The sequence below is a fragment of the Phacochoerus africanus genome, chromosome 8, assembly GCF_016906955.1.
Source record: "Phacochoerus africanus isolate WHEZ1 chromosome 8, ROS_Pafr_v1, whole genome shotgun sequence".
NCBI lineage: Eukaryota > Metazoa > Chordata > Mammalia > Artiodactyla > Suidae > Phacochoerus > Phacochoerus africanus.
Genome location: NC_062551.1, coordinates 53,508,642 through 53,530,825, shown reverse-complemented (window position 1 = coordinate 53,530,825; position 22,184 = coordinate 53,508,642). Strand labels below are relative to the sequence as shown.

The 22,184-nt window shown below is 47.0% G+C and overlaps 1 protein-coding gene across 3 annotated transcripts; it reads left to right on the top strand.

Moving 5' to 3' along the window:
* Positions 1-2,242: 2,242 nt before the first annotated feature.
* Positions 2,243-20,612, top strand: SULT2A1 (sulfotransferase family 2A member 1). Of its 3 annotated transcripts, none has more exons than XM_047793256.1 (6): positions 2,243-2,303; positions 10,360-10,568; positions 12,741-12,867; positions 15,667-15,761; positions 18,394-18,571; positions 20,392-20,612. In XM_047793256.1, the coding sequence occupies exons 2-6, from the start codon at positions 10,371-10,373 to the stop codon at positions 20,502-20,504; spliced, it is 711 nt and encodes a 236-aa protein (XP_047649212.1). In that variant the 5' UTR covers positions 2,243-2,303; positions 10,360-10,370; the 3' UTR covers positions 20,505-20,612. The 3 variants fall into 3 exon arrangements, with proteins under 3 accessions (XP_047649212.1, XP_047649211.1, XP_047649213.1); XM_047793255.1 differs by lacking the exon at positions 2,243-2,303 and adding an exon at positions 8,292-8,653; XM_047793257.1 differs by lacking the exon at positions 2,243-2,303 and adding an exon at positions 8,533-8,592.
* Positions 20,613-22,184: the final 1,572 nt, after the last annotated feature.

The following is a 22,184-nucleotide window of genomic DNA, read 5'->3' as shown; positions in this document are numbered from 1 at the left end:
TGATTTCTGACAGCAGAGATTAACTTTGTCTCTTTTTGTTTTTCATAAAAATCAAATCATGCCTTTGTGTCAGGCTTCTGTCTTTCCACATTACATGTGTGACATTCTTCCATGTTGCTGCATGTACTCCTTTTTCACTGGTACCTAATTTTCCCTGTGAGTGTACAATTCATTCATCTGAGGATGGTCTTTCTCCAGGAATATCATGGGCAGCACTGCTACCAATATTACAGTACATGTCTTTGGAGAATGTCTATACTCATATCACAGAGAAGTCAACCTCCCAAATGGGACAACATTTTTGCAAACTGTGTATCTGATAAGGAGAACTCACACAAGTCAATAGCAAAAAAACCTGAACAGAACCGATGTTAAAAGTTGGCAGAGGAGTTCCCGTCGTGGCACAGTGGTTAACGAATCTGACTAGGAACCATGAGGTTGCGGGTTCGGTCCCTGCCCTTGCTCAGTGGGTTAACGATCCGGCATTGCCGTGAGCTGTGGTGTAGGTTGCAGACACGGCTCAGATCCTGCGTTGCTGTGGCTCTGGCGTAGGCCAGTGGCTACAGCTCCGATTCGACCCCTAGCCTGGGAACCTCCATATGCTGCGGGAGCGGCCCAAGGAAATAGCAAAAAGACAAAAAAAAAAAAAAAGTTGGCAGAGAACCAAAATCACCCATTTCTCTCACCATCCAGCTTCACAGCAACTACCATTCTACCCTCTGTTTCTTTGAGTTTGGCTTTTTTTTTTCTTTTTCTTTTTTTTTTAGAGCCACAACTGTGGCATATGGAAGTTGCCAGGCTAGGGGTCGAATTGCAGCTACAGCTGCCAGCCTACACCACAGCCATAGCAACACCAGATTTTTAACCCACTGAGTGAGGCCAGGGATTGAACCTGAATCCTCCTGGATACTAGTCCTGTTCGTAACCCACTGAGCCACAACAGAAACTCCAGAGTTTGATTTTCTTAGATTTCACATGTAATTGAGATTACATGGTATTTGTCCTTCTCTGCCTGACTTATTTCAGTTAGCATAACGCTCTCAAGCTCCATCCATGTTATCCCAAGTGGTAGCATTTCCTTTCTTGTTCATTGCTGAATAATATTCCACTGCGTATGTGTGTATGCGTATATATACATGCCATGGGCATAGCCAAAAAAAAAAAAGGAAAGAAAACTCTTGAACAAAACTGCATTATATGGTGCTTGCAGGAGGCACACTAAAAAGGTACAAGGATGGGACGGGGGCACAGGATGTGTTTGAGCAGGCAGCAGAGGATTGTGGGAAAATCCTCGTGAGAAAGTAGGGGTCCTTGATCCCTAGACGATTTTTATAACTCTTTCCCATGCTACTGACGCTGACGGGATCTCTGTACATCTAGTAGAACCATAACCAAATATCCTTTTGGGTCTCAGGCATCCACAGCACTCTGTGTATTGCGGAAAATTGGATGAACTTCATTAAGTTTCATGAGATGAAGAGAAGAGCCTGATACTTTGTTTTGTCTCTCAGATGCCTGAACATTCTGTTCAAAGCAGAGACGGGGCTTTATCTGAAAGTACCACTAAGGGGCCCTTCCTGGGGCACTGGGGGCAAAGGATGGCCTGGGGCTTTTTCTCCATTCCACCCCTCCCAGCTCCAAGGTTTGTGCCTGCCCCAAATTCTCAAGTAGGACTCTCTGTGCGTCTGCAGTTTCTGAAGCAAAACTGTTGGCGTGCAATGCTGTCCTAAAATCTCCAGATTTTCTTTCAACTGCAACAGCATTGTGTGTGATTTTTTGCACACCATCTACGTGGTTAAAAGGTCATACAGAATATTTTAAAAAGAGAGTCCTACAGAATAGAAGAGAGGGCGTTCCCATGTGGTGCAGTGGGTTCAGGGTCACTGCTGCAGTTTGGGTCCTGCTATGATATGGGTTCCATCCCTGGCCCCCGGAATTTCTGCATGCCACCGGCACAGCCAAAAAAAAAAAAAAAAAAGACTTTCTGATAATGAAAGCATTAAGAGATTAAGATTAGAACTCCTGATAATATTAAGAGAACTCGTTAATTGAGCACTTAATCTCAAAAGTATGTTATCTCAGAAAGTGTCATTTGCGGTGCTTAGAGGGTTATACAGAACTGGAGGTTGAGAATTTGCTGGTTAGTGAGCTCCCTTCCTGGAATTAAAAAAAAAAAATTTTTTTTTTTGATAGCCTGGAATCCAAGCTCCCACCAGGGAGACCTGGACACTGTCCACTGTCTTGAGTTGCGTCTAAGCCTAAATGGTAGAGGAATCATTGGACCAAATAGGACCCAACACACAGTAAGTGTTCAGATCATTCACTGAATGGCAGATGAATGAAAGGGCCAGAGGGGTAACCTGGGCATCGGGTGAGGGGCAATGTGTCAGGGTTCTCCAGAGAAGCAGAACCAGCCAGAGACTGATGGACTGACTGGTTTCAAGGAATTGACTCATGCAATTTGGCTACAAGTCCAAAGGCAGGTCAGAAGGTTGGAAACTCAGGGAGGATTTGATGTTGCAATCTTTTACTTTTTATATATTTTTTTAGGGCCCCACCTGCAACATGGAGGTTCCCAGGCTAGGGATGGAATTGGAGCTGTAGCCACCAGTCTACACCCCAGCCACAGCAACTCGGGATCCAAGCCACACCTGTGACTTATGCCACAGCTTGTGGCAATGCTGGATCCTCAACCCACTGAGGGAGACCAGGGAGGGAAGGCACATCCTCATGGATATTAGTCAGGTTCTTGACCTGCTGAACCACAGCGGGAACTCCCATTTTGTGGCTTATGAGCATGAATACAGGAAGACGTGGGAGCATGTACTTGAGGTAGCAAAAATTGTTACAAAGGGCTCCTTGGAAAAAATAAAATTCATGAGGAGGCCACACATACAACCCCCTACACTGCTGATGCGAATGTAAATGAGCACGGTTGCAATGGGGAACAGTACAGAGGTTCCTCCGAAAACTAAGGAGAGAGGGACCACGTGATCCAGCAATCCCACTCCTGGCCATCTATCCAGAGAAAATTATAATTCAAAAAGATGCACGCCCCCCTAAGTTCATAGCAGCACCATTCGCAACAGCCAAGACATGGAAACAACCTAAATGTCCATCAACAGATACATGGATAAAGAAGATGTGGTGCATATGTACAATGGAATATTACTCAGTCATAAAAAATGAACGAATTTCATTTGCAGCAACATGGATGCAACTAGCGATTCTCATACTGAGTGAAGTCAGTCAGAAAGAGAAAGACAAATACCATATGATATCACTTATATGTGGAATCTAAAATATGACACAGGAGTTGCCCTGGTGGCTCAGCGGGTTAAGATCCCGTCTAATAGCCATGAAGGAGCAGGTTGAATCCCTGGCCTCTCTCAGTGGGTTAAAGATCGAGTGTTGCCACTGCAAGCTATGGTGTAGGTCACAGATATGGCTAGGTTCTGGCGTGGCTGTGGCTCCAGGGTAAGCTGGCAGCTGCAGCTCAGATTCAGCCCCTAGCCCAGGAATTTCCATATGTGGAAGGTATTGCCGTAAAATAAATAAATAAATAAATAAATAAATAAATAAATAAAATATGATGCAAATTGAAGTTCTCTTGTGGTGCAGTGGGTTAAGGATCTGGCATTGTTGCTGCAGTGGCTTAGGTCACTTCTGTTCCTGGGTTCAATCCCTGGCCCAGGAAATTCCATGTGCTGCAGGAATGGCCAAAATTTTTTTTAAAAAATTAAAAAATAAAAGGAGCTCTCATTGTGGTTCCACGTGATTGTTGGTGTCTCTGCAGCACCAGGACGCAGTTTCGATCCCTAGCCTGGCCCAGTTGACCCAGCATGGCTGTACTGGCAGCTACAGCGTAGGTCACAACTGTGGCTCAAATCTGATCCCTGGCCCGGGAACTCCACATGCCAGGGGAGGCCAAGAAATAGAATGAAATGAAATGAAATGAAATAAGACACACATGAACCTACCTATGAAACAGAAACAGACTCATGGACAAGGAGAGCAATACCTTGCTATTGTTGCTGTTGTTGTTTGCATTCTTGCTGTTGCCATCCTGTGAGTACTTTTAGGATTGGAAAGAACTAAAGAGAATTATGAAAATATGTGTCCCTTTGGAAGACAGCACAGGTGGAAAATATACTTGCAGGTCATAGTCTGTCCTTTCTCACTGCCTCAGTCTCACAGGAGCTCCCCCCTTTGTCTGGATAACTTGTCCTCTTTCTTGAGACTATCAGCTCTCACATCCCTTCATCTGAGACCCTGGTTCTCAACCAGGGGACCATTTGAACATTTTTGGGGGGTCACAAATGGGGGAAGGGGTACTACTGCCATCTAGTGGCAAGAGTCGGGAAATGCTGCTAAACACGCTGCTGTGCCCAGGACGGACCCCACCGCAAATAATGATTCGGTCCCAAATGTTCACGGTGCTCAGACTGAGGTTTAAGGGCTTGGTCAAGTCCTTGAATCTCTCTCACAGGCTTGGGGGTCCTCCAAGGGCCTCCTTGTGCTCTTCAATGTTTCCATCCACTACTTTGAGAGAGCCTGCCTTCTCCCCTACTGCCCACGAGCTCAGGGACACCAGGGACAGAATCTGTTGCAGGTCTCTGTCTCAGAAGCACACGTGTGTCATTTACTTTATCTGGTAAAATAATAAATTAGTGTCAGCTTGGAGTACCCTTTGTGGCTCAGCAGTAACAAATCCGACTCGTATCCGTGAGGACCCAAGTTCGATCCCTGGCCTCGCTCAGTGGGTTAAGGATCCCATGTTGCTGTGGCTGTGGCGTAAGCTGGCAGCTGCAGCTCTGATGGGACCCCTAGCCCGGGAACTGCCTTGTGCTGCACCTGCAACCCTAAAAAAGCCAGAAAAAAATTTTTAATAAAAAAAATAAATGTGTCGGCTTGAATATCACATACTCTCAGTGCTAGCCTTTGGGACAGTCAAGAAAAATGCCCAATCTAAAGGTTGCAAGTTAAGTTTAATTCGAGGAACTTACTGATGACTATAGCCTGGGAGACAGCCTGAGGAACTGCTCTGAAGAGGTGAGCAAGGAGCCAGGATATATACAAGGTTTTTGCTGGGGGGAAAAAAAAATGTAGTTGAACATCAAAAGATTATTGTAGGACTGGACATAATGTCTATCCATTAATATAATTAGGCTAAAGAGAGGTAACCGTCTTAGATCAAGCCTGGTCAAATACGTCAGGGGTTGGGAGTTCCTGTCTCGGGCTCAGTGGTAACAAATCCAGCTAGCAGCCACAAGGACACAAGTTCCATCCCTGGCCTTGCTCAGTGGCTTAAGGATCTAGCGTTGCCATGAGCTTGGGTGCAGGTCGCAGACCCAGCTCAGATCCGTGTGGCTGTGGTGTACCCTGGCAGTTATAGCTCTGATGAGACCCTTAGCCTGGGAACCTCCGTGTGCCTCAGGTGCAGCCCTAAAAAGACAAAATATATGTACCAGTTATGAATTTTCACCTCAATTCTATCAACTCTTATACTTTTACCTTTAGTTTCCATTAAGACTCCATCAACAAGTCTTGGTCTTACCAGGAATTCCAGAAAATTTCCTTTTTCTCCCTCAGGCATTTTATCCATCTCTGTGTAAAAGACTTGAGATCCTCAGCAAGGAATCAAGCACAGTGACTCAGGACCTTTAGTCAGCCTTTAACCTGGTTTATTCATTTTCCTGTTGCCCCAAGTGATTGCTGAGCAGGTATTTCAGTGCAATTTTCTTTCCAGCTTTAAAATTTTTCTTTCTAACTTGGGTAAACAGAGCACACTTGTTTAGGGTCCTTTAACACTGGAGGTGCCAACAGGGGGTCCTTCTTTTTTTTTTTTTTTGGCTTTTTAGGGCCATACCCGTGTCATATGGAGGTGCCCAGGATAAGGATCTAATCCGAGCTGCACCTGCCGGCCTACACCACAGCCATAGCAACACCAGATCCAAGCCACGTCTGCGACCTACACCACAGCTCAGGGCAACGCTAGATGCTTCACCCACTGAGTAAGGCCAGAGCTCCAACCTGCAACCTCATGCTTCCTAGTCGGATGTGTTTCTGCTGCACCACGACGGGAACTCCAGGGGGTCCTTTATGAAGTCAGATCCCCCTAGGAGTTCCTCTGTGTCTCAGTGGGTTAAGGACCCAGCTTTGTCACTGCAGCAGCTGGGTTGCCGCCATGGTGTGGGTTCCATCCCTGGTCCAGGAAGCTCCACATGCCACAGGTGCAGGCAAAAAAAGTCCCCCTAAAACCAAGCTCCCCTGTTGAGTTTATGGTTAACTTCTCTAAAACTTTAGTCCCTTTCTTGTCCTGTTGGTGTGTGCCTCGGGACTGAGAAATACACCACAGCTCACGGCCACGCCGGATCCTTAACCCATGGAGCGAGGCCAGGGATCGAACCTTCAACCTCATAGTTCCTAGTCGGGTTCGTTAAACACTGCGCCACGACGGGAACTCCAGGACTGAGAAATAGAAAGAAAATGAGGTACTGAAACTGAGTAGGGATAAAAGGATCAATTTCATAAATATCTATGTCCCTAAAAGAGGAGCAGTCAATACATACAACAAATACTAACAAACACAAAAGGAAGAAATGATGGGGCTACAATAACAGCAGGAGATGTTAACACCCCCCTCACATCAAAGGACTGATTCTCTAGGCAGAAAATAAACAAGGCCACAGAAATCCTAAATCACACAACAGAACAGTTAGACTTGATATTTTCAGAACACTACTCAAAAAAAAAAAAAAAAAAAAAAAAAAACAGAATATACATTCTTTTCAAGGGCACATGGAACATTCTCTAAGATTGACACCTACTGGGGCACAAAACTAACTTCCTAAAAGGTTAGTGGCTCTGCAGTAAAGAGCCCCACTAGGATCCCATGAGGATGTGGGCTCCATCCCTGGCACATTCAGTGGGTTCAGGACCTGGCGTTGCCATGAGCTGTGGTGTAGGTCACAGTGACAGCTCAGATCTGGCGTGGCGGTGGCTGTGGTGTAGGCCGGCAGCTGCTGCTCCGATTGAACCCCTAGCCGGGGAATCTCCATAGGCCACACCAGTGGCCCTAAAAAGCAGGAAAGCAGGGAAAAAAATTGACCTCTGTAAATTTAAGAGCATGAAACCAAGCGGGACACTGTAGAGCCTCCTGTGTACAAAAGCCTTTTCACGTCCCCAGTTTCTTTTCTTTCTTTTTTTTTGGGGGGGGGTTCGTTTTTAAGGAATCGTTTTCAGGTTTGTTTCTGCCACAGTGGGAACTCAGACTTCCCACATTCCAAAAAGCAGACTCAAGTGATTACTTGTTAGGGAAGCGAAGGAAGGCAGGAACAAGGACAAGCAAATTGTTCAATGGGGATGCAGTCCCAGTTCCTCCTGAAAGAACATGCAGGACCACCTAACGCACATCTGTCAGGTGCTCGGAGGAAACGAAGCCTCTCACCCACGGGGCGCCTGCTGATCACATGCTGACCACGAGCCCAAAGAACCCAGACTGGCAGGAGCCAGCAGACCAAGGAGAGAGGGCACCTGTGTCCCAAGGAACCACCTTGACTGAGTTAGAATTCAGGCTTCTTTGATGCTGAAAGGGCAGGGCCTAAAGTCGAAAAAATCTGGTTCTGGTTGCCCTCCAGATGGGGTGTGTTCATTTCTCCTTTCCTGCAGCCGTTCACCGATGGGCCTGCTCAGGGAGTTTCCTGTAAGCAAACAAAGATTTTCTTTTTCTTTTCTTTTTTTTTTTTTTTTTTGCTTTTTAGGGCCGCACCCATGACAAATGGAGGTTCCCAGGCCAGGGGCCGAATCAGAACTGCAGCTGCCGGCCTTGGCCACAGCCATAGCCATAGCCACGCCAGATCCAAGCCTCATCTGCGATCTGCACCACAGCTCACGGCAACGCCAGATGCTTAACCCACGGAACGAGGCCAGGGATCAAACCTACATCCTCATGGATACTCATCAGGTTTGTTGGCACTGAGACACCACGGGAAGGCCTAAAAAAAATTTTTTAAAGCTGTACCGCCGCATATGGAGGTTCCCAGGCTAGAGGTCAAATGGGAGCTGTGGCCACTGGCCTAGGTCACAGCCACAGCCACCCCAGATCCGAGCTGCGTCTGTGACCTACACCGCAGCTCCCAGCAATGCCAGATCCTTCACCCACTAAGCGAGGCCAGGGATCAAACCTGTGTCCACATGGATGCTAGTCAGATTCATTTCCAAAAATCTGAGCCATGACGTGAACTCCCTGAAATATGTTTTTAATTTGCCATATTTCTACATCCCTGGGCTTGTTAGAAAATTCCTGGTTCCCGTTCCCAAGTTCACACTGTTTCTGCATGACTTGAGGCTTGCTCAATGCCATCGGTCTTGTGGCCATCCATTTGTCTTAGCTGGCACACCCTTCAGCACATTGAGAGGGGTTAATGATTATTGTATCGTTACTAAAAACGGAGCTCCCAGTCCAGCAGTAATGACAGCTGAAACGCTCCCACGAGGCGCAAAGAACTCAGCATCATGACAGAAGAGGAGGTGCGGTTTGAAGGGATATCTTTTCCTAAACAGATTCTCTCGCCTGAAATGCTGCAAGAGGTGAGGGAGGAATTTACATTTAAAGAGGAAGATGTTTTAATACTGACTTTTCCCAAATCAGGTAAGGAAGCAGGATCAGACATTGAGACAGGCTGTGGCTATGTCACGCCTTCGCTCCGTAGACAAATGCAATGCTTTCCAGATGCCGGCAATGCATTGGGGGGCGGGGGGCTACTGCAGGGGGTGGCGTCGGGGGCAGGGGGAGCAGTGGGAGTCGGGGAGTGCCCACCGGGATGCGATGGGACCTGCAGTGTCTCTGGAAGGCTGGGGTGCTGTCCATCCCCTGCCCCGCAAGGTGGCTTAAGGATCTGGCTGTTTGTCACAGCTGCCGTGCAGGTCACAGCTGTGGCTCGGATCTGATCCCTGGCTAGGGGACGCTGTACACTGAGGGGTGGCCCCGAAAGAAAACAAAACAAAACAAAATGCACTGGGAGGGGTTCCTGTCTTGGCTCAGTGGAAAGGTATCTGACTAGCATTCTTGAGGACACAGGTTCGAACCCTGGCCTCGCTCAATGGGTTAAGGTCCCGGCGTTGCCGCGAGCTGTGGTGTAGGTTGAAGATGCAGCTTGGATTTGGCATTGCTGTGGCTGTGGTGTAGACAGGCTCCGATTGGACCCCTAGCCTGGGAACTTCCATCTGCTGCAGATTTGGCCCTAAAAAGCAAAAACAAAACCAAATCAAACAAACAAAGGACTCAGGGGCAATGGGAACACGTTCAAAGGGTTTTTTGTTTTTTGTTTTTTCTCTTTTGGTTCAGAGCCACACTTGCAACACGCCTCGCAGTTGGATCCTTTAACCCACTGTGTGAAGCCAGGGATTGAACCTGCATCCTCACAGAGACAATGTTGGGTCCTTAGCCCACTGAGCCACAAGGGGAACTCAGCGCTTCCAGGATTTAAGCAAGAAGTTCCCTTGTGGCACTGTAGGTTAAGGATCTAGCATTGTTGCTGCATTGGCTCAGGTTGCTGCTGTGGCCCAGGTGCCACAGCAAGGCTAAAAAAAGAAGCATTTAAGCCAATAGACAAAAGGTAGAAGCAACTCAAATGTCCATTGACAAATGAATGAATGAACAAAACGTGGCTTATGCATAAAATAGAATACTATTCAGCCTTAAAAAGGAATGAAGTTCTGACATACACTATAGCTTGTGTGGACTCTGAAGACGTTATCCTAAGTGAAATAAGCCAGTCACTGTATGAGTCTGCTTAAGTGAGGTGTCGGAAATTAGAAATGAGAAGCAGAAAATAGAATGGTTTCCAGGACTGGCAGGGAAGGGGCTCATGGAGAGTTGTTGTTTAAAGGGGTGCAGAGTTGCAGTTTTGCCTTTTGTTTTTTCTTTGTTTGTTTTGCTCTTTAGGGCCAAACCTGCAGCATATGGAGGTTACCAGCCTAGGGGCTGTACCACCGCCGGGCTACACCACAGCCACAGCAACGTGGGATCTGAGCAGCATCTGCGACCTCCACCACAGCTCACCGCAATGCCGGATCTTTAACCCACTGAGCAAAGCCAGAGATGGAACCCGCATCCTGTTGGATGCTATCAGGTTCATTTCCACAGAGCCACAAGGGGAACTCCCAGAGTTTCAGTTTTGCAAGACGAAACCGTCCTGGAGATTGATCGCTTGACAAGGTAAATATACTTAATACTACTGAGCTGTACACTTGAAAATGGTTAAGGCGGCACATTTTTTGTGCTGTATATTTTATTCACAACTTTTTAAAAGTCAGATTACGATGCCTGACCATAATGTGTCTTTCCGGACCCAGGAACCAACTGGATGGTTGAAATCATCTGCCTGATTCTCTCCAAGGGGGATACCAAGTGGATCCAGTCTGTACCCAACTGGGATCGCTCGCCCTGGCTAGAGAGTATCTCTGGGTATGAAAATCTCAAGAACAAGGAAGGCCCACGCCTCATCAGTTCCCACCTCCCCATCCAACTCTTCCCCAAGGCTTTCTTCAAGTCCAAGGCCAAGGTCAGCTCACAATAATTGAGACAGGTTTGGTGAATGCTTCTCAAGCTTTCATTGGCCTAGGCATCGCCTGGCGATCTGGTTGCAGTGCGGGTGTATTCAGTAGGTAGGTATTGGAGCCTGAGATTCTGTATTTGGTGATGCCATGATCCATACTCAGCAGAAGGTGTAGATCATTCCACAGCTTATACTAGCCAAAAGTAAACAAAGTGAAACAATGATGCCACGATCTTAGAAAACCACGTTTCGAGCCCAACAAGAATATTTTGTTTTTGTTTTGTCTTTTTGCTTTGTCTAGGGCCGCTCCTGAGGCATATGGAGTTCCCAGGCTAGGGGTCTAATCGGAGCTGTAGCCTCTGGTCTACGCCAGAGCCACAGCAACGCCAGATCCGAGCCGTGTCTTCGACCTACACCACAGCTCACAGCAATCCCGGATCCTTAACCCACTGAGCAAGGCCAGGGATTGAACCTGCAACCCCATGGTTCCTAGTCGGATTTGTTAACCACTGCGCCACGACGGGAACTCCCCCAACTAGAATTTTTAAGTGTGTATCTGCAATCCCCCCCCTTTGTTGCGCTAAAAATTAATTAGCCAATCTTAATTCAGTACATGTCTCCCGCCACTTCAGTAGAGGCACCAAATAGAGTTGCCCGTATAGGGAGCTCCCATCGTGGCTCAGCGGTTAACGAATCAGACTAGCATCCATGAGGACGCAGGTTCAATTCCTGGCCTCGCTCAGTGGGTTAAGGATCTGGTGTTGCTGTGAGCTGTGGTGCAGGTGGCAGACGTGGCTTGGAGCCTGTGTTGCTGTGGCTGTGATGTAGGCCCACAGCTACAGCTCTGATTCGACCCCTAGCCTGGGAACCAAATAATGCATCAATTTACAGGTGATTCATTGGTGTTTGTTAAATACCTGTGTGGGGAAGCTGAGACCTAGAGAGAGATGGGGTCTAGAATAATGTCACAAAGAAAAAAAGCTGGTGCAGAACATGACTCAGATGTTCACATGCCAAGTGTTCTTGCATGTGTGTGTGTGCGTACCCACGTGTGCACACACACATGCATGCACATGCACACACTAATCTTAGGTATTAGCTTGGTGAATCTTTACATATGTGCACAACGAGCTAACTGCCTTCCAGATCCAAATGTAGAACATCTCTGCTTCCCCAGGAAGTTTCCTCATGCACCTCCCCCAGCAACGCCCCCTTGCAGAGAGGACCACTCCCCAGACTTTGAACTCCATCGATTAGTTTTGCTTGCTCTTGAACTTCATAGACACACACTCTCTGAACATCGGGCACTCGACATAACTGTTGGTTCCCAAGGTCCCCGGAAGTTTGCCGGGTGTGATCTGAAACTGGTCCCCCCGAGTGCAGAGGGCAGGAGGAGACCAAAAGAAGAGGTGGCCGTGTGCAATTGGTGGATAGCAGGTTTAATAAGCAAGGGAACTTCCTTATGAGGCTTCTCTTAGGCAACCACAAGACGAATAGCTTTCTGCACCTGCCCACACAATCGTCAAAGTTTATATAGAGGCTTTCATTGGCTTCGGTCACCTACACAAACCAGAGAGTCTCACACCACATTACTATCTCAAGGCTGTGTCCTTGGGTACCCGCCAGTGCAGGGAAGGCAGATGGTGCATCCATTCCAAGGACAGAAGGGGCAACATGGGTCAAGTCCATGGGTCAAAAATCACGCCTTCTCCATGAAATCCCCCAACACTAATGTCCCTGAGAGTTGCTCATGATGTTGTATGTGTGGATGGATATGTATTGCTCAGTGTCTATAAGGTTAGCCACTATAGATTATAGTTTGTTAATCTAATCTCCTATTAGTAATCTTTAAACTATAGGACATAAATATAATATCACTCACATATAAAAAAAATTTTCCATTGCTCTTCCCACTACGAATAAACTATAATATCCCCAAGGCAAAGACAATGCTTTCCTCTTCCTCTGGAATATGCTTAGTTTCATCTCAGTGACTGGTTCGTAGGAACTTTAAAATATATGCATTTGATTAATGGAGGCAATAACTAGTTTATTGAAAGAATCCATTGATATTTAATGGGCATTTTCTAGGAATTGGTTTTTCTCCACTTTCATGAAAATCAAGAAGGTTGGGAAGGGACTGTATTGATTTTTCATTGCCTGATGTTTCTCTTTCAGATGATTTACGTCATCAGAAATCCCAGAGATATTATCGTGTCTGGTTATTTTTTCTGGAAGTCTACAAATTTATTTAAGAGACCAGAATCACTGGAACAATATTTTGAATGGTTCACCCAAGGAAATGGTGAGTGACCATAAAATATGGAAGCGAGGGGTTGCCACAGTCTTTTATCAGATCTTTTTTCTTTTTTCTTTGTTGTTTTTTTTTTTTTCCCCGCTGTACAGCATGGGGACCAAGTTACCCATACATGTATGCATACTTTTTTTTCTTTTTTAAACTCAACTTGATGTCTCTACATCTCACCGAGGCATAGGTATTAGGGTCCATCACCATCAGAATCCAAATTTTCTAAATCTACATACCTGCCAGGTGTCCCATTGGAGCTAGAGCTGCCAGCCACAGCCATAGCCACAGCCACAGCAACACAGGGTCCAAGCAGCATCTGACACCTACACCACAGCATATGGCAATGCTGGATCCTTAACCCAGTGAGCGAGGCCAGGGATCAAACCCACATCCTCATGGCTACTAGTCAGATTTGTTTCTGCTGAGCTACAATGGGAACTCCCTGGGCCCTATTTTCAACTCCACAAGTAAGTGATATGCTATGGTATTTGTCTTTTATCTTTCTGGCATACTTCATTGAGTATGAGAATCTCCAGTTCCATCAGTCTTGCTGCAAATGGCGTTGGTTAGTCTTTTTTTTATATGGCTGAGTATCATCTGCTCTTTATCGGAATCTGCACCTGCCTGTTCCTTGGCGCTTCCAGGCTATGTTGCAATCATCTGTTACGTATCTATTCCTAGTTTTCTCGCCCTCAGCTTTAGTGTTCAACCTTTGAAGCTTGGAGGTCATGTTTCTTTTTTTTGGTTTGTTTTGCTTTTTAAGGCCATACCTGAGGCATGTGGAGGTTCCCAGGCTAGAAGTTGAATCAGAGCTGTAGCTCTCGGCCTATACCACAGCCACAGCAACCCGGGATCCAAGCCAAGTCTGCGACCTACACCACAGCTCACGGCATTGCCGGATTCCTAACCCACTGAGCAAGGCCAGGGGTTGAACGTGCCTGGTTCCTAGTCCAATTCGCTCCTGCCATGCCACAATGGAAACTCCAAATGTTTTTTATAGAGCTGAACTGGGGTGAACTCTTCAGCCCTGCTTTGTTCCAGGTTATTCTTTCAGAAAAAGAGTAACGGGGAAACCAGATGGTGGAAATCCAGACGTGAGGAGAACATCCTTCTTTTCAAGGCTGCGGATTTATTTGATTTGCCATTTGGTGCATACAGTCGTCTGGCTTGTGCTTTAGCTGTCACCAGGAATCCAGGAAAATCCAGTCAATAGTTGTTCGGGGGGAGTTCCCGTTGTGGCTCAGTGGATTAAGAACCCAACTAGGATCCATGAGGATGCTGGTTCCATCCTTGGCCTCAGTGGGTTGAGGATCCAGTGTTGCCGAGAGCTGTGGTGTAGGTCACAGGTCACAGATGCAGCTTGGATCGGGCTGTGGTGTAGACTGGCAGCTACAGCTCCAAGTCCACCCCAGCCCGAGAACTTCCATATGCTGCCGGTGCAGCCCTAAAATTAAAACTAAAACAACAACAACAACAACAAAAGAGTGGTGGGGGAGGAAGATAGAACTTGCCCCTATCTTGCTTCTTTGTGCCATAAAAAATTCCATCCAGACCTATTTATTATCCAATCAAGAATCGCTGAGACCAAAATCCTTGTCGTTATCAACTAACACCAACCTCCTGCGTCATCTGCAGCCCTGCAGAAGGTCCGTGTGAACCCTTCCCCGCCTTCAAATGAAGAAAGCTGGGGAATGAATCTAAGTCCCAGGCGATACTGTCTTAGACCTAAGCCACAGAGTCCCTGCGCTGGCCCTTGGGTCTTGTAGCAGAGTTCTGATTATACATGATGATAAAGGCTTGGCGGGAGTCCCCTCTTCTGGACACAGTCCCTCGCCAGCAACGCGAGGAACCTACAGGACTCCTGGAGTTTGCAACCCAAGATCCTTGCCCCTGGGCGTTCCCTTCGTGGCTCAGCCTCTAGCATCCACGAGGACGCAGGTTCGATCCCTGGCCTTCCTCAGTAGGTTAAGGATGCAGCGTTGCCAAGAGCTGCAGTGCAGGTCGCAGACGCGCCTCAGATTCCACAGTGGCTGTGGCTGTGGTGTAGGCCGGCAGCGGCAGCTCTGATTCCACCCCTCGCCTAGGAATGTCCATATGCCATGGGTGTGCCCCAAAAAAAGACCAAAAAAAAAGAAAGAAAAAGAAAGAAGAAAGAAAGGAGAGGGAGGGAGGGAGGAAGGAAGAAAGAGGGAAAGAAAACCTTAAACCAGAAGAAAGACAGATAATTTCCAAAGGAATAATAATTACGACAGGAAAGAATAAGACAAGAAGACAGTGGGAAGAAAGCAAAGGCTTTTGAAATGTACTGACCACCAAACATTCTAAATGCTGAACAGATGAGGGGCGAGAATTCCATTCCTCAGGATCTCCTTAGAGATCCTTGAAAACTGAGCACAGAATCTGCTCCAGGAGTTCCTGCTGTGGCTCAGTGGATTAAGAACCCGGCTCGTATCCATGAGGGTGTGGATGCCATCCCTGGCCTCGCTCAGTGGGTTAAGGATCCAGCATTGCCGCAAGCTCCAGGGTAGGTTGCGGATGTGGCTTGGATCCAGTGTTGCCCCAGCTGCAGGGTAGACCTCAGCTGCAGCTCCTATTTGACCCCTAACCTGGGCACTCTCATATGCCACAGGTGCGACTGGGGGGCAGGGGTACAACGCAAAAAAACCCTGCTCGGAATGAAGTAGACTTGTAAAAAGGCAAAGGGATGACATCGGAGAATACCAAGGCATCAGTGCTGTATCTGGATCGCCGCCTTTGTAGTCTCATGACTGATTCTCTCTGCCTCTCTCCACGCAGTGCCCTATGGGTCATGGTTTGACCACATTCGTGGCTGGTTGCCCATGCGAGACAAGGAGAACGTCCTGATACTCAGCTATGAAGAGCTGAAACGGGTACCTGCTGTTCTTCGAGTTCGCACTCCCCCCCGCCCCCCCGCCCAGCATCTCCACTCCCTCCAGCCTCCCTCCCCTCCCTCCGTCTCTGTTCCACCTTCTCCAAAGTGGAGCCTTGTGAATGGTCTTTAGGAAGGAGCCTAGCAACCTGGTCTTCACTGCCCTGATTCCAGTGAATACTCCACAAGCTCTGTGCTCTCTTTTTGCACGTGATTTTTGGTTTGTTTTCTTAGTAGCGCCACATCCGAGGCCCATGGAAGTTCCCAGGCTGGGGGTCACACTGGAGCCACAGCTGCCGCCTACACCACAGCCGCCCCCTATGCCACAGCCACAGCCACGCCCGATCCGAGCTGCATCGGCGACCTGCACCACAGCTTGCGGCAATGCAGAATCCTGAATGCATGGAGTGAGGCCAGGGATCGAACCTGCGTCCTCATGGATACGAGTCGGGTTTTTAACCCCCTGAGCCACAACAGGAACTCCATTCTTTGGTCCATCTCACAACACCTAAAGGGACTTTTTCATGCACTGAGTCAGAGGAGGATAGCTTGTGCTCATACTGGCAACTGGTCCTGTGATTTCTAGAAGTCGGTGATATGATGCTCTAGATAACTTAGTGGTGGGAGGGGTCTGAGAAAGAAGAGGGGGACGAGTAGAAGCAAGTTTGGTTCCAGGGGTTGGTTCAGCTGTCTGACACTCCAGGTGGTCTGACTGGAGAAAAACGAACTCGTGAAATCAATCTGTGTGGTTATACTCAGGCCACGTGCTGAACTGACCAGGGATGGATAGGAAAGCAGTCAGATGATGCTCAAACCCAATAAAGGCGATTCAGCTGTAGGAAGAACTTTACCTACTAGTGGCGTCTTGGACAAAAGAGAAAATAACAGGGAGTTCCCGCTGTGGCTCAGCAGGTTAGGAACCCGACATAGTGTCCGTGAGGATGTGGGTTCGATCCCTGGCCTCGATCACTGGGTTAAGGATCCCACATTGCCACAAGCTGCAGCATAGGTCACAGACACCGCTTGGATCCTGCATTGCTGTGGCCGTGGTGTAGGCCAGCAGCTGTCACTCTGATTGGACCCCCTAGCCTGGGAACTTCCATATGCCGAAGGGAAATGCAATTGCCATCATTTTCTTCTGGTTCTTCTATTCAAACTTCCATGGCCTCCACAAGAATATTATTTTTACCAAGGAACCCTTTGTAACAAGTTTCACTGCCTCAGGCATATGCTCCTTTTCTTCCTGTAATGATGCTTTCAAGCCACAAAAGGAGCTTTTATCGTAGTAATTTCTACAGTGGTGTGTTGGAATAAAGACAAAAACTTAAGGCAATATAGCTGTACGAGGAAAGGCTGTGATTCAAAACAAATCTTTTCTGGTTATAAAATCCGTTTTCTTTCTATCTTGTTTGTTTGTTTGTTTTTATGGCTGTACCCACAGCACATAGAAGTTCCCAGGCCAGGGACTGAATCCAAGATGCAGCTGCAACCTACATAGCAGCTGTGGCAACACCAGATCCTTTAACCTACTGTGCCAGGCTGGGGACAAAACCCACACCTCCACAGCAACCCAAGCCGCTGCTGTTGGATTCTTAACCCACTGTACCACAGTGGGAACTCCAAAATCCATTTTCTTGTAATAATCTCCCAGGATCCTGTGCTGAGTACTAATTATTGAGATAATATATAACATGATAAGGCTTTCCCACTGTGGCACAGTGGGTTAAGGATCTGACATTGCTTCAGATTCAGCTAAGATTTGATCCCTGGCCCAGGAACTTCCATGTGCCACTGGTGCAGCCAAAAAAGGAAAAAACAAACAAAAATATACAAGAATATATGGTAAAATTCTACTGTGTTATTCAAATGTTACTTATGAAAAACAATATTCCTTGAACGAATAGCCAAGGTTTGAAATCAATTCCTTGCATTTTTTCCAGTTCTCCCTGGACCTCTCCTCCCCTAATCCTGTCATAATTGTCTAGAAGCCCCTCCAAGGTCTCTTTCGAAAACGCAGTGTTTGGAGTTGTCACTCCGTTGTAACGAACGCGACTAGTATCCATGAGGTTGTGGGTTCGATCCCTGGCCTAGATCGTGGGTTAAGGATCCAGCCTTGCCAGGAGCTGTGGTGTAGGTCACAGACTCGGCTTGGATCTGGCGTTGCTGTGACTGGGGTGTAGACCGGCAGCTTGCAGCTCTGATTGGACCCCTAGCCTAGGAACCTCCATATGCTGCAGGTGGGGCCCTAAAAAGAGAAGGAAGGAAAGAAAGAGAGAGAGAAAGAAAGGAAGGAAGGAAGGGAGGGAGGGAGGGAGGAAGGAAGAAAGGAAAGAAAAGAAAAGAAAGAAAAAGAAAAAAAAGAAAGGAAAAGAAAATGCAGTGTTTTACTCGAGAGGGGTCCTGAGTGCGATTATCCGGGGGAATCCTTGAGACGCCTTCTCTCTTTCACTTTGTGGTCCTTCTTCTTGGCCTTTTTCTTTCCTTCCCCCTCGTCCCATCCAACTCCATCCTTTCCCCCTTCTGTCCATTGCTTGTCTCTTTCCTCTCCCCCCTCCCTCCTGCGATCCCCCCTCCTCCTCTCCGTGGCCGCCTCCTTCCTCTGCCACATGCTCTCTTATTTTCTCTCCCCCAAGGACACGAGAAGCGCCGTAGAGAAAATCTGCCAGTTCCTGGGGAAGAAGCTAGAACCCGAGGAACTGAGCTCGGTCGTCGAAAACAGCTCCTTCCAGGTCATGAAAGAAAACAACATGTCCAATTTTTCCCTCCTGAAGGGTTTGCATCTTGAGGACACTGGATGTCTTTTGAGAAAAGGTAAAGAAAATACTCTGCTTTCCAAATCTCTCAGAGGATATGAGAATGGGTTAAGACTCCAGGGCAGTTGGAATGGAGCAAATGTATTTTGATCTTTTTTTTTTTTTTTTTTAGGTCCCCCACCCCCGCCCCTGCCGGGCATATGGAGGTTCCCAGGGTAGGGGTTGAATCGGAGCTACAGCCGCTGGCCGACACCACAGCTCCAGCAACGCGGGATCCGAGCCTTGTCTGCAACCTACACCACAGCTCTTGGCAGCGCCGGATCCTTAACTCACTGAGTGGGGCCAGGGATCGAACCTGCATCCTCCTGGATACTAGTTGGGTTCGCTTCCACTGAGCCACGACGGGAACTCGCCTTTTTGTTGTTTAAGCCTCCTAGTCTTTGGTACCTTGTTACAGCAGCTCTAGAAAACCAAGACACAAGAGTTTGGGGAGATTTTTAAAGGGAGAAGGACTAAGGAGACACATAAACAGAAATTTACATCTGAAAGATACATCCGATTTGGAGAAGAGGTAGGATTTAGAGCTTGAGGCACCTTCATAGCCACATTGAATTCTTTCATCTCAACCAGTGTTTGAGAGGCAGTGGCCATAGTGAAGTTACAAAGATGCTGGTACCTCTGGCTTCTAAAAGTCAAGTGTGTTATGGATAATACACGAGCCCAAGACATCAATAATATTAAAAACTGTTCAAATAATGAAGATCATAACAAGCATGAAAGTAAAGTGGCAGTTTATAGGGCACCAATCATTGACTAAACGTTCTTCTTCTTTTTTTTTTTTTTTTTGCTTTTTAGGGCCATGCTCACGGCATATGGGGTTCCCAGGCTCGGGGTCACATCGGAGCTACAGCTGCTGGCCTGTGCCACAGCCACAGCAATGCCAGATCCTTAACCCCTCTTCTTGAGCAAGGCCAGGAATTGAACCTGCAACCTCATGGTTACCAGTTGGATTTGTTTTCACTGGGGCACAATGGGAACTCCTGAGTAAACATTCCGTTATAATGCCTCAATACAGATAAAAGAATGTAATTTATATATGCATATTGTTAATGTAGATACGATTATCATGTTATTAATTTAATGTATTCTTTGAGTTGATAAAGTCATACGTATTGCTGTTGCATATAACATAAAATAATAACATCATTTAATTAAGAGTATAGCTTCTGGAGTCAAAATCTTTGGCTTCAAATCTACGTCCATCAACTTCTAACTCTAACTTCCCCAGGTCATTTTTTGGTCTGTAAAACAGACATATTAATAGTGCATTCCTGGAGTTCCCACTGCGGCTCAGCAGTAACCAACCCGACTAGGATCCATGAGGATGAGGGTTCAATCCCTGTTCTCACTCAGTGGGTTAAGGACCCAGCGTTTCCGTGAGTTGTGCTGTATGTCGCAGACACAGCTCGGATCTGGCATTGCTGTGGCTGTGGTGTCGGCCAGCAGCTACAGCTCTGATTCCACCCCTGGCCTGGGAACTCCCATATGCTGTGGTGTGGCCCTAAAAAGACACACACATATAAAAAAAAGAAAAGAAAAAAGAAAAAGAAAATAGAATCCCATTATTGCTGATGAATTATGTACAAGGTGAGTCGGGATGGGGGAGAATGTGGGAGTTTGTTTCCAAGCAGGCAGAAGTGCAAACGGGTGCACCTGCCAGGCAGTATAAAAGCTCACCAATGAACCATTAGACAATCTGCTGTATGAGCTGTGATTTCCATGTCAAGACGACAGAAGGAATAGATCCAGGAGGCTAAGTATTGGGGGTTTGAGACGGACCCCTAGACCTGATCTGTGTCTTTATGTTATGTTTGTCAGGCATTCCTGGGGACTGGAAAAATTACTTCACGGTGGCCCAAGCCGAAGCCTTTGATAAACTATTCCAGGAGAAGATGGCAGATCTTCCTCAAGAGCTGTTCCCATGGCAATAATGTTCACAAACTTCCCGATCGTCTATGGATATTGATATTCGCTCACCTGTCCTTGCACATGTGAATGATGGGGGCTAATTACACAAAAACCTGTTGTTTCATCCTGGAGCTTTGAGTGATCGAGTCTCTGCATCTTTGATGACCGGATGGTTTTAAAATGTTCAGGGCACCCTAATTCACTGTGCGACATCCCAGGATTTTCTTTTTCTTTTAAGGGCCACTTTTGAAGTTCCCTGGCTAGGAGTCAAATCAGAGCTGCAGCTACCAGCCGACGTCACAGCCATAGCAACGCAGAATCCAAGCCCCATCTATGACCTATGCCTCGACCCATAGCAACGCCAGATCCTTAACCCACTGAGCGAGGCCAAGGATCGAACCCACATCCTTATGGATATTTGTTGGGTTAGTTTCTGCTAAGCCACAATGGGAACTCCCTCAATATACATTGTGGGTTTTTTTTTAATGTAACGATTTTTAATTTTTTTTCCATTGTAGCTGGTTTAGAGTGTTCTGTCAATTTTCTACTGTACAGCATGGTGACCCAGTTATATTATGTGTTTTGCTTTTTAGGACCAAACCCGAGGCATACGGAAGTTCCCAGCCTAGGGGTGGAATCAAGAGTTTCCACTGCCGGCCACCACCACAGCCACAGCTGAGCCAGATCTGAGCCATATCTGGGTCCTACACCACAGCTCCCAGCAACACTGGATCCCCCACCCACTCAGCGAGGCCAGGAATCGAACCCACGTCCTCATGGATACTAGTCGGATTCATCCCTGTGCGCCACAACAGGAGCTCCTGCCCTCAACATACATTCTTGATTTAAAAAAAAAAAAAAAAAAACTTTCAGCAAACTAAGAAAAGACTTTCTATGCCTAATAAGGGAAAACGCTTATGACTAATATCATGCTTAATAATACGGCAACGCTTTCTCTCTAAGACGGGAACCAGACAAGGATGTTTATCAGCGCTCCGTGTACTAGTGTGCTAGAACTCGTAGTCAATGCGAAAAAGGCAAGAAAAGTCACACAGCTTGGAAAAATAGAAATAAAACTGTCCTGGAGTTTCCGTTGTGGCTCAGCAGTTTAAGAACCCAACTCGTATCCATGAGGATGCAGGTTCAATCCCTGGCCCGCATGAGTTAAGGATCCGGCGTTGCCATGATCTGCAGATCCAGTGTTGCTGTGGCTGTGGTGTATGCTGGCAGTGGCAGCTCCAATGCGACCCCTAGCCCGGGAACCTCCATATGCCACAGGTGCAGCCCCTAAAAAAAAAAAAGAAAGAAAGAAAATTGTCCTTATTTGCAGACATCATAGAATCAAAAAAAAAAAAAACAACAAAAAAACCCCCACCTAGATCTAATGAGCAAAATTGTAGGACTTAAGATCAACCCACACAAATGAATTGTACTGCAATATAGTGGCAAAATATAATTGGAAACTGAATTTTTAAAACGTTGTTCATTATAGGCCCTCCTAAAAAGAAAAATGGCCTAAGTGACACGTGGACAGGAATGGCGTTCCCAGGTGGCCTAGAGATAAAGGATCTGGGTACTGTCACTGTTGCGGCTCTGGTTACAGCTGTGGCTCCAGGTCCATCCCTGGTCTCAGGAACTCCCACTTGCCACAGGAAAGGCAAAAGAAAGGGGGGGGGGATGTGGGATCCCTAGCCACCACCCTC

Bases quoted from the DNA above. Each gene is read 5' to 3' on its own strand.
- SULT2A1 (XM_047793255.1), top strand. From the start codon at position 8,518: ATGACAGAAGAGGAGGTGCGGTTTGAAGGGATATCTTTTCCTAAACAG. The intron at 12,868-15,666 runs GTGAGTGACCAT...CTCTCCACGCAG, and splicing joins ATGGTTCACCCAAGGAAATG to TGCCCTATGGGTCATGGTTT. The intron at 15,762-18,393 runs GTACCTGCTGTT...CTCTCCCCCAAG, and splicing joins GCTATGAAGAGCTGAAACGG to GACACGAGAAGCGCCGTAGA.